The 12089-nt window shown below is 34.3% G+C and overlaps 2 protein-coding genes across 6 annotated transcripts in view; one reads left to right on the forward strand and one right to left on the reverse strand.

Annotated features, from left to right (window-relative positions):
• LOC100177999 (solute carrier family 2, facilitated glucose transporter member 1-like) lies at nt 1–6737 on the forward strand. Its single transcript, XM_026838812.1, has 13 exons — nt 1–88; nt 672–835; nt 1310–2048; nt 2179–2299; nt 2537–2665; nt 3066–3333; nt 3455–3576; nt 3940–4113; nt 4787–4925; nt 4973–5109; nt 5343–5503; nt 5797–5941; nt 6124–6737. Exons 4-13 carry the CDS (start codon nt 2201–2203, stop codon nt 6343–6345), a joined length of 1596 nt encoding a protein of 531 aa, XP_026694613.1. The 5' UTR covers nt 1–88; nt 672–835; nt 1310–2048; nt 2179–2200; the 3' UTR covers nt 6346–6737.
• A 12-nt stretch (nt 6738–6749) lies between these two features.
• The window catches only part of LOC100181159 (SCO-spondin), a 17441-nt gene continuing 12101 nt past the window's right edge, over nt 6750–12089 (reverse strand). For all 5 annotated transcript variants that reach the window (XM_018815902.2, XM_026838809.1, XM_002130341.4 and 2 more), the window contains 10 exons: nt 11856–11998; nt 11518–11605; nt 10918–11053; nt 10255–10422; nt 9662–9840; nt 9179–9421; nt 8628–8788; nt 8016–8230; nt 7448–7563; nt 6750–7070 (listed from right to left, as the gene is read on the reverse strand). In XM_018815902.2, coding sequence (XP_018671447.2) covers nt 7033–7070; nt 7448–7563; nt 8016–8230; nt 8628–8788; nt 9179–9421; nt 9662–9840; nt 10255–10422; nt 10918–11053; nt 11518–11605; nt 11856–11998 — 1487 coding nt within the window. In that variant the 3' untranslated portion in view covers nt 6750–7032. The remainder of the gene's footprint in view (nt 7071–7447; nt 7564–8015; nt 8231–8627; nt 8789–9178; nt 9422–9661; nt 9841–10254; nt 10423–10917; nt 11054–11517; nt 11606–11855; nt 11999–12089) is intronic.

Genomic DNA, 12089 nt, shown 5'->3' on the forward strand with positions numbered 1-12089 from the left:
AGAAGAAGCGAAATCGTCCTGAACTCTTTTATTGACGATAAACCTGGAATGATAACGGCAGTTTACAATTTACCGTATTACGGGAGTGGTATGTGCCATAACATAACACAAGAGTATATAATTCCTAACCTAAACTAGAGGTTTTTTATTAAACGGACTTTTTAAACATCGCACGTACCTTTCTGTTTCATGGACACTTACATATGGTAGGGTGGGGAAGGATGGGGTACTTTTTCATGCTATTTTCTTGTCCCATTTGGTAGTAAACAAAGAACAGTCAAAAATTATAAAACCGTATCCTCGCGACCCATAGGCCGTTGCTATTTGTTTAAAACACGATCGGGACATTAGGTGCTAAAAGTGTCTCGTCTTTTCCAACCTTACTATACTAGAATCAACAAAACATGGCGTTAACCAATGTTAAACTAGCTTGTATAGTAGGGTGGGGTAAGATGGCGGGACATTCATTATCTTTTTTCGTCCCATTTGGTAGTAAACAAAAATAGTTACAGAATTATATAACCGTATCCCTGCGACTCCGAAAAAGCGTTGTTAAAAACACGATCAAGAAATATGTAATTTAAGTAAAAACAGTATCCCATATCATACCCCACAGCAGTATGTATAATTTTCCAAATGCGTACGTATTAAAGATCTGTATTACGCGACAGGGTCTTACATTGGGAGGGCGTTACAACACGCAAAAAGCGTCAGTTTGTCCGAAAGCAATGGTAATAGAGCCGAATACAAAGACATAGTGGTGACAGTGACTGACGGGAGGACATACGATGATATGCTTACACCTTCAAATTCCCTGCGAGACAGTAACGTCTTGGTGAGTTATTTATATATCTATATCAAGAATAGGCTATACGTAGGCGATTTTGTTCAGAAAAAACTGTATTGTACTGTGGGGTAAGCTGGGACACCGTCCCATATTATTCCATCGTGTTTAACTACGCTCTTTTATACAGTCGCCAAGCAGTCTATATAGAGTATACGGTAATGCATTTCTGTAAATATTATTTCGTTGCTACTAAATGAGATGAAAAAACATATCCCATCTTACCCCACCCTACTATATAAATATGGTAGGGTGGGGGAAGATGGGACATATTTTTATTGTATTTTTTCGTCTTATTCAGTAGTAAACAAATAACATTCAAAGAAATATAAAACCGTATCCTCGCGACTTCCATAGACCGTTGTTAATTGTTTAAAACACGATCAGGATGTTTGGATAATACATGCTTAAGGTATACCCCATCTTCCTCACCCTACTCTAATAAACAAACAACTTCAATTACAGACATATGCAATTGGCGTGCAGCCCACCAACGGTCGAGGTACCAGAAACGATAAATTGTTGGAAATTGCCGGAAGCGAGCAAAATCTATTTTTGACAAACGTAATCGGCTTCAACGGGGCTTACGATGGTATAATAGCAGCATTGGAACGTGATCTATGCGTATGATTTTAAAAAAAGGAATACGAACATTCATTTATAATATGCACCTTTAATTTACCTTTTTTCATACTTGATCAACGCCTTAACATAACCTAAATTTACACAACATCATAATTTGCCAATAAGTAATACGTACAATGCTTTACCTATACGTAAAACGAGTGTTCCATTCGTAAAGTGCACGATTTGCACTTTTGACTGCTGCATTGTAGAATACGCCTACTTTCTTGTAAAAGCCCTTTCTCTTTACTGTACCAAACAGATTAAACCTTTTGCCGATATACTGCGCACGGATAACAGCCAATACAGATACTACTACCTGAGCGCTTGCATTCTTTTGACAACTAACATGGCTGAGTGCTTCGACCTACATTACAACCACACCATTACCAGACGCTACGCGCTCTCGCCATTTCTGAGCAAATTTGTAGGTAACCGATATATTACGCGACAGGCCAGGCACGCGGGTAGTAGAATTTATCGCATGACTTCACTGTATTTTGCCTACATTTTTTCGTGTCGGCTGGCGGTCTCACAGATACTTCGGTGCGTGGAGGAATTTCAGGAGCCAGTTGTCGTGGTAAGTACTTGCCAAAAGGTCGACTTTTGTACAGTGTACCAATACTAGCATATAGAAAGTGCCAGTCACTTCAGACTTCAGAGTAGCTGTTATTATGCTGTACTGTTTAAAATTTCAGTTTTTTTAATAGGTTTGTTCCAAGGCAGCATAAAATGGCAGGCAACTCTGAAAAGGAGGAATTTTTGAATACTACAAATGGGCATGGGTTGAAACCACCTATTGAAGAGCCTACTACACCTGCACCTTTACAGGTATAAGGGTTCTCATTCTGCCTTCATCTTGCTCAGAGTTTGAAACTGTATCTGTAAAGTACTGGTTAAAAAGCTAAATCAATTGTGTGCGCCACAGTTAAGTTTTACAGCCATAAAATCTCTTTTAGGGTGGAGCTAAATTATTTATTACGGTTGAAAGACTGGTAAGCTGAAGTAGGTTAACTGGTGTGTTCTTACGCAAGTTTGTGAAGTCTTAAGCCATTTCTTATACTTCAGAATTCCACCTACTGTATGTGGACATTGTTCTTGTCAGTATCTTCAGTAATGATGTCAACTGGTATAGCTGTTGGATCAATTAATTCATCAATGGCAATACTTAGCACATTCTACAATGAAACATACACTGTATGTATAAAGTCAATAATAAAGATGGGTGCATAGTTTTATGACTGCCTTTTTTATGATCATTTGGCACATGGCAAATTGGCATTTTTGTTTCATGTGTGATTTATTTAAATTCCTATACTTGTGAATTCATTGCTTAAACTGACTTGACGCATTGAATATCCACTGTAATATATTTTGGACATAAATATTAAAGTGCACAGTTACAGTATGGGAGTATTTAATAAATCAGTCCGCTGGAATGTGTGACCTATATTTATATTTAGCCATGTATAAGCCAATCTGTCTATATGTGAACTCCCTAGAGAGAACATAATCTGTCTACATGATATAATGCAAATTAACTTGTTACATTTGAAACATATAAAAAATACCTGATTTCTTTTGTTTTACCCTCCAGGCACGATACAATGAGACATATACTGATGAACAGAACACTTTCCTTATCGCACTTACAGTTTCCCTTATGCTTGCTGGTGGCTGCCTTGGTGCGGTCTCTATTCAAGTCATCTTGCACTTCTTTAGCCGAAAAAACTCAATGATACTAATGAATTTGACCAATATTGTGTCAGTAATGGTGCTCTGCTTAGGAGGTCGGCTTATACCATCTTATGAGGCAGTTATAGCTGGTCGATTTATTATGGGACTCTTTTCAGGCTTCGGAATGAGTAAGTAAAATGCTTACAAATTTTTTAGTTAGTTGCAAAAAAATGTTAAATTGAACATAGCATAAAATTATTTTTTAAATTTTTTTAAGGAAGTTTTTAATTATTTTTTTTTTTTTTCTAGATTTAATTCCAATTGTTGTTTCGGAAATCTCTGCTTTAGAAAGGCAAGCATTTTATCTTAGTTTAATCGGCGTCAACCTTTCATTTGGTGGTTTATTTGGTCTTGTGTTGGGTTTCAAGGAGGTAATAAACTGTTCAGCTTAATTTCTGGTTATGCGATTAAGCAAAAATGTCTTGTAACAGCGCTTCCAAAATGTATACCAAGTTTGCACAAAGTACTGCATTGTATATATTATGCTATTAACTGTGAAGGGTTGCAGACAATTTTAGATAATTAAAATGGGCAACCAGCAAAGAATTTAAGCCCTGCATGGATAGAATAGGCAACTTGGACAAAAAAATACTAAAGTCACTACAGGTAATGCAGCAGTCTAAGGGTTCATCTTGTTTAGAAAAGTCACTGTAAATTTTGATGTATAAAAACCAAATGACTTACATGAAACCATTGTGATTATTGTTTGGTCTTTATCGCTTTATTTTCTTCAGGTTTTAGGAACCATGGAGTTATGGCCTGTACTTCTAAGTGTTTCAGCTGCTCCATCTCTTGTCTATATAGCTGTCTCACCATGGTTGCCAGAGACACCTTCCTACCTTTTAAAGTTGGGCAGGCATGAAGATGCAAAATTAACGCTGAAAAAATTAAGAGAGAATGTTTCAGAGGTATGTACTATAAAAATAATCACTACAAACTTACTATGCGTATTTAACTTACTTAAACTTACCAATTAACTTAACCACATTCAAGGCTGTTAAAATGAAAGATAGGACTACAGATTTATTATAGACAGTTTACATTTAAAAAACAATTGTATATTTTATGTTGGTAAATAATTATCATTAATTTATAGGCAAAGGTTAGTTTTATTCTATAAGGGTTATGTCTTAAGGTAAGGCCCACAAAGTAACATAAACATCAAGCAGAGTTTAACTTAAAATATGTTCAATTCAAACAAAAAAAAATTTGCACATGCTTCTTGGAAAAGCTGGATTATGTTAAAAATAAATAAACACGATTTTCAAGGAAAAGCCACCATTTCAGAATACATCACTCAGAAAAATGTCCTGAAATTGTCTTATATAAGAATTTATCAAAATAGTCTGTTTGTTATTTTTAGTTATCAGAATTTTTCCTCAAATTTTGCCTGCAGCTGTTAGACTCTCACAGTGGATTGTTTGCATTCTTGTGATTAGTAATCAGTAAACCATAAAACTACCTCAATTTGCGTCATGGCCTATTTATGCTGAATTTTGAGGCTAAGCATACCACAGTATCAGTTACTATCTGTTTACTCTGCCGAATGACGCAAGCTTGTTTTTCATTTTTCTCCTCTAGGTGGAGATCAAGCGTGCTATTACTATGCTGGAGAGCGAGAAAAATTCGTTTGGATCCTCGAAAGAGGTCACGATGCAGGAGATCATTCATCCTCCGTATCTTCGTCAACTGATGATTGTGATCATGCTCTTTATCCAAGGTGAGGCGAGCACTGCATCGTTCTTCCGTTTAAAATGTCCTCTTCAGCGCAACTATGCGGGATCAATGGCATCGGAATGTACACGAACAAGATTTTCCAAAAAGCCGGTTTCGACAGTGCCAATGAGGCAAATATAGCTTCTACTATCGTGTACACGCTGCAATTCTTGGTAGCGCTTGTTGGGGTATGTGAAATAAACATATCCATGCTGGCAACATTGCATGCCAGTTTTTTACTTCAAATATAAAAACAATAAGTTTGATTACACTACACATTATAGAATAACTCCTAAGATAGTGCCTAAAAAAACATTAAAGTAGTTTTCTAAAGCTTTTTAACTTTTCTAATGCTGCATTTTTCTGCTAAAAATAATTTCTTATTTAAATGTTGCATTAAGCAGCAATTACATTCTTTCAGTCAGGAGCAGTTGATAGATACGGTCCAAGGATGTTGAACATAATATCGAGTGCTGTCATGTCAGGCTCGCTTATCGTGCTCACGATTTCCTTGGCTACGTATGAATACTGCCAGCCGATGGCGTACGTGAGCGTGGCTGCTGTGGCAATCTATGTGCTTTCGTGAGTTCAAATTTACTATTAAATTATAACTTGTTTTATATAGGATTATGTATGAAAAAAGTGTTTTAGTGGATATTCTGATAAGTTAGTTCCGAACAATTGTTCTCTTGGTAGACAGTGTTCAAATGAATGAATTATAGCTGTGGTAACCTCATTAGAAAATTTCTTTGAAACGACTTTGTTTTTTGGATATTTTCTAATATTTCGTCCCGGCAAAAACATTTCACCAGTAAAACCCACATATTGTAATAACTGTTTAAACCACTAATTCAAGCCTATTTGTGTTTACCCAGATGGGCGTGTGGTCTCAATCTGACTCTGTTCCCGATGTTGGGAGCGTTTACAGATGAGGCAACAAGAGGAGCATCTTTTACCATCGGAGGAGTCATCTTCTGGATCTTCTCGTGGTTTGTCAGTTTCATCCAACTTTATCTTTTGGTGGGTACCAAATAAATTTGACAATCATGTTTTTGTAAATATGTATGTTACCGTACAAATCTTTTTGGCAGAGAAGCATTGGTGCTGCCCCAATAACATTCTGCACGAAACTTTAGAATATTTTGTAATGAAGTTTTAATTACATCATAAAATATTTTGTATTAAAGTTTATTTTCTGACAGGAATGGTTGAAGTCGTTTGCTTTCCTTCCATGGGCAATATTCAACTCTTTCTTCCTGATATTCGTCATTATATTTATCCCTGAGACCAAAGGAGTTTCCCCTTCAGCAATAATTGCTCATATACGCGGCACAAGTGAGGACTTAAGTCATCCAGTGGTTGTGACTGATATTCCGATGCAGACAATTTCTCTCTCTACTCCTTTGACACAAGAAGAGGAGTAAAGTCCTCTTCCTTCATTGTGCATTAATCATCTGACTCCCGGTTTTTGGTTAAATGCCGTGGTATGTAAATAGCCAGAGGCCGCGAATGTTACCTGACCACATGCAGCATACAGCAGTTCCTTACTGCCAGTGCAACGCCCATTTTCGTGTTGCTGATCAAACTGATTTTCTTGCGTTTTCGCTTTCCACTGAGATTATTGCTTGCAATGTTTAATTGTGTTTTGGTGCTTTTCAAATATGTCTGGATGGTACTAACTAATTCCTTGTTTTACCGTAGCAAAACCTTTTAGGTGTTTTTCACTCGTTTTTAGTATTATTAACATTGTACTCGCCTGTCACTTTTTTCCATATTGTGTGTGCCCATACAAAATACAATGACAAAGTTTCCTCCTAACAATTGCGAGTAGTGGGTAGTTGTGTATTGAAAAAAACTGCAATAAAATCAAGCAGGTTGTTGGCTGTGCAAGGCACAAAAATAAAGCAAAAAAATATTCGGCTACGATTATGTACACAGTGTGAGGCCGGCGGCAAAATTCGACAATAACAATAATATTTACAACAAAAGTGGGTCAGAGCAGACCAAAGTGCAAGAGGTAGCTACGATAATTGCCTCTATAATACGGTCATGCAGCGCCACCCATATAAACATATGAACAATATAAAAAGTCCTAAAAATAAATAAATTTCTTAAGTTTCCATACCAGATCCTATTTCTGCTGATAAACCTGAAAAGAAAAAGAAACAGTTAATATTTTGTTCATTTTCGAAGGAAGTTCAAAATGATCATAGTAATAAAACAATTTCACATATAAAAACATAGTAAAATAAACACTTTTCCTCAGTAACAAACAATATTCTTATCATACCTCATGTAATGTATAAACAACCAAATTTTAAAGCCATTACTTTATAACTTATTAACAATTGATAATAAGTCATAGTAATGATTTTTGACTTTGTAACATTTTAATAATTATGAAAAAAGTTGATCAAATTTTAAAGCAATTTAATTATAATTTATTGAGTATTGACAATTAATCTGAAGTTATAATAATAATTTTTAACTTTATAATATTTTTAAAATTATTAAAAAAAAACTTACTCATAGTAGGGTTGCCTTGACAAGTAAGAAGTTCAAATCTAAGACATCCTTGTCTAGCAGGTGAGGTATCTAAAACCTGGATCTTCCAAAAACGGGACTTGATAGAGTTCCAATACCTAGGATTAATAATTACTTAAGCATTAGAAATTGGATTGGGAACATACATTACATATATATAGTATTGGATTAGAAATAGATGGATTAATTTGTATTTTGTGTTTAAATCTAACTTTGAATGAATGTAACTTAGTTTATCCCTGCGTGGCCGGAAAATTGTTGTTATAACAAGGGTGTTCTGTTTCATACACCTCGTGCCAGCTTACGAGTTACAACGTATGTTACTTTGTAGGTGAATATTTTCTGGGAAATTTTTTTCATTTTTTATGCGTAGCTGATAATTTCGACAATCCATTAGTGACCGCTGGGTTACTTTATGTGCCTGCTTCAACCCAAAATGTTACATAGGTGGTAAATTATAAGCAGGCACCAGGTGTATGAAACAGAAAACCTGTATTTTACAGACTATCATTGCCCCACTAAAATAAGTAAGTCATTTATACCAACTAACCTGCTTTCTGTTATAACTGGGCCATCCAAGCCTCGGAATAATCTTGCACGACCAGCGTTGTCTCTTACAGCGTCAAATAACGAGTTTTTTTCATCGTAATAAAGAACCCCAAACCTTGGAACCCACGAATACTTGGGTACTCGCTTCAGTTTGTTGTTGTTTACGAACCCCTGAAGGGAAATCCCAGAAATATCCATGGGCATAGTTAGATCGACCTGGGTAAAAAAGAAAAATGTTTAAAAAATAATTTACAGAAATTTTTCTAAAATAATTGTTGGAAATTGAGCTATTGTAAATTAATAATTTTTTACTTTTTTAGGTAATTTGTCCTAACTGTATTCAGACAAATGATAGCTTAGTTGCATTAAACACGGAATTTCTGTTCAGTTTCAATACTGATATTAAACTGTTGAAACACAGTAAAACTTTGCTACCATTGGTGGGAAATGTATCCTTGGACAAGACACTTAACAGCAATTGCTCCAAACCAGTGGTCACTAATGGGTTGTCCAAATTATCAGCCACACATAAAAAAAACTAAAAAAAATCGCAAAAGTGTAGACAGTAATTATAATACAGAAACCAAAAACCAAAGAATGTTTTTATTTTTACCTGAATCCATCGTTTGGTGTCGTTTATAGCCGGGCACCAAGCCAGATAATTATCGAGTCGCGCATCACTGGCTTTGCATTCTTTTGTCTCACTAGAGGCAGTAAAGAGTGAGTCCGGCGTCAAAGTTCGATTTCCAATTCCAACAGCAGTTGTAAGGCAGTCTAAAATTTTAAAAATATATTTTTTTTAAAAGTTGTTAAAAATATTGAAATACACATAGACAAGTTATATTCTATGTGGGTGAGGTCTTGCAGTGTGACACGGCATAGGTCGTAGAATTTAAGCCAGGATTAGCCCGTTACCCTAACACCTGGGGGGCTACACCATATATACATGGACAAATTTTTATAAATTGTGATAGAAAAAAGTAAATGTTCGATTTAAAAGTATTTTTGTATTGAAAAGGCCTATTACCCCAACACTCAGGGTACTACGCATATTTACAGAAATATCTATTTTTTATATATCTTTACAGAAAAAAAAGTAAATGAAAAAATGATATTTACTGAAATTCGGAAAAATATTGCAAAAGAAAATTAAATAAAACTCACCAGAGGGGCAATCCCATGTATTACAAATCCTTTTATCCTGAGTTGTTCCAACGTGACACCCAATATCACCCGCCACACCATTGTTACAAGTCCTCTGCCGCTGTAACCATCCAACGCCGCACGAAACACTACAACTCCCCCAGCCCTGCCAGGGCGACCATGCAGGACAAGGAGATTTTCCACAAATCTCGATTTCAGTTGCTGTGCCATTACCGCATGCAGAATCCACAACTATATCTGAAACTAAGCGCAAAAATTAATAAAAATTATGATTTTTTTAGAAGTCCAAATTTCTGTCAATGCAGTGCAGATTATATTTCAACCTAAATTTAAGATGATTTTTTAACCAATTCTTAAATAATGTTAAAGTATAAAATATGCACAACAAATAAATTAAAAAATATGTCCCAACATGTTTAAATTTATGATTACATTTGTAAACTACAAAAAATATCTACGACGCATGAAAATTTATAAACTTACTTGACGAATCATAGCAGTCCCTGTTTCTTGCCCTCAAACCAGTGCTGCCACACGAGGCACTGCAGTCACTCCATGGTTGCCAGGACGACCACACAGGACAGGGTTGTCGGTTACATTGATCAATAACTTCAGTATCTCCAATACAACCACCTTCCCCTGCAGTACCATTGAAACATACCCTGTAATTTTAAACAACTTTTTTAAAGAGATTATAAAAAGATGTCTTGATGATTTTTGGGCAGAAAATTAATTTATCCTAGTTGTGTTTTTTTTACACTGTTTACACACTGTTCACACTGTTTACACTGTTTTACACCTCGTGCCAGCTTACGAGTTAAAAAATCATAAGCAAAGCACTTTCATGTTAACAAACCAACTGTAAAATCACTGAATAAAAGATAACATTGGTTTTCAATTTCAAAAAAAAAAAAAATTATTATGAAAACAGGATTGTTGTATATTTTGGACCGTTGGCATTTTATTCAAGACAAAAAAATTGAAAAACCTGTTTATTTTTTTTAAATTAAAAAAAACATGCCATCTCCATCTAAAAAATTATTCCATCTCCATCTAAATTTAAAAAAATTTCTCACCTTTCTCGGGACATGACACCGGAACCACACGAGGCGCTACAAGCACTCCAGCTACCCCATTGTTCCCATGAACCAACGGGACAAACATCCATCCCACAATTAACCACCTCATGACTTGTATCATTACAACCACCTCGACCAGGAATACCATTCAAACAAATTCGACGTCTGTAAAATGAATGAAGAAAATTTTTTAAATAAAAAAAGAAGTAAAAAAACATTTTTATTTAAAATAATTTTTTATTTTTATTCAAAACAATTTTTTTGGAAATGAAATTTTTTATACAAAGTAAATCTTAAAAAATTTAGTTAATGTTTTAAGTTCAGTGTATAATACGTTTACAACTATTCTTGAAATATAATTTTGTTTCATAAACTATAAAATGAATAAATTAAAGCAAGTATGCAACCTATTCATTCTCCCTTGCTGGGGTAAAGACAGTCGTTATAACAAGGGTGTTCTTTTTCATATACCTCGTGTCGGATTACAGGTTACAACATAATTTTATAACTATTTAGGTGATAGTGTTTAAATTAGAGGATTTTTTCATTTTTGTCTGGCAACGATTTTTCGTTGCCCTGCCATAAGAGGATAAACAAGTTACAGAAGTAAATAAGTAGTTCTTTATTTATAATAATAACAGATTTCAAAGCCAGACCAACCTGAGCATTTTCCCTCCACCACACGAGGCATTGCAGAGTCCAAACTCACCCCATGGGGACCACACACCAATGTGAGGACAAACCACATATTTACAAAGTCTAGTTTCAACAGCATCTCCAGGACAACTGAAACCATCTGTAAGAAAATTGGTCAAAGTGAGAAATTTTATTTGATTGTATTTTGAATCAGGACAAAAAATTAACTATAAATTTGTGTCTCTTGTTCATATTTAATAAAAAAATAAGGGAGGAAAATTATTAGCAAAATAATTTGTTAAAACATACTATCAATATCTACATTTGACAAAATAACATCAAAATTATTATCCAAAAATTAAACAATTTAAAAATGCCATTTGTACCAGGTATATTATAAGTCTAAAAGAGATCTTTAAGGCTACAGCAATTATCTTTTTCAGACTTATTAGAACAATTTCTTTTTAGTAAATTTGTAATATTTAATTTTATTTTTTATTATTTAAATATAAATTATTTTTTTTTATTATTTAATTATAAATTTTATTATTTTGTTCTAAATTTTATTCTTTTTTATTATTTAGTTTTAAATTTTATTATTTTTAATATTTAGTTCTTAATTACCTGGACATGTTCTTGTTCTTGTTTTCTTGCTGTCACCACACGATGGGGTACAAGTGCTCCAGTTGCCCCAAGCACTCCAACCCACAACCTATGGCATAACACAATATACATATTGGACATTGAACAAATTAAACAATTGAACAAAAATAAATAGGTTTGTAAATATTATAATTAATAAAATTAAAAACAACAGAAAAAAGTAAAAAAAAAAAACAATTTATAAAAACTAACAATTAAAATTTAAACGAAACGCCTTTTTAAACTAAAAAAGGACGAAAAAAACAAGAAATTGTAAAATTTTATTAAAATTATAAAACCAATAATATTTATTAACTTACACACTGGTGTTGATTACAAGCATCGACTTCATCTTTTAAACCGACACAATCATTGTCATCACCAGTGCAACTTCGTGAGCGAGACTTCTCCCCTCCACCACACGAGGCGCTACACTCACCCCAGTGAGACCAGGTTGTCCAAGCTGGACAAAACATAATAAAAAATTATACCAATATTAAAAACGAAAGTTTACCACTAAATAAGTCAGTAGGAAAATTTCAGCTTATCTGTGG

This window comes from Ciona intestinalis, unplaced genomic scaffold (assembly GCF_000224145.3).
Source record: "Ciona intestinalis unplaced genomic scaffold, KH HT000118.1, whole genome shotgun sequence".
In the NCBI taxonomy this organism is placed as follows: Eukaryota; Metazoa; Chordata; class Ascidiacea; order Phlebobranchia; family Cionidae; genus Ciona; species Ciona intestinalis.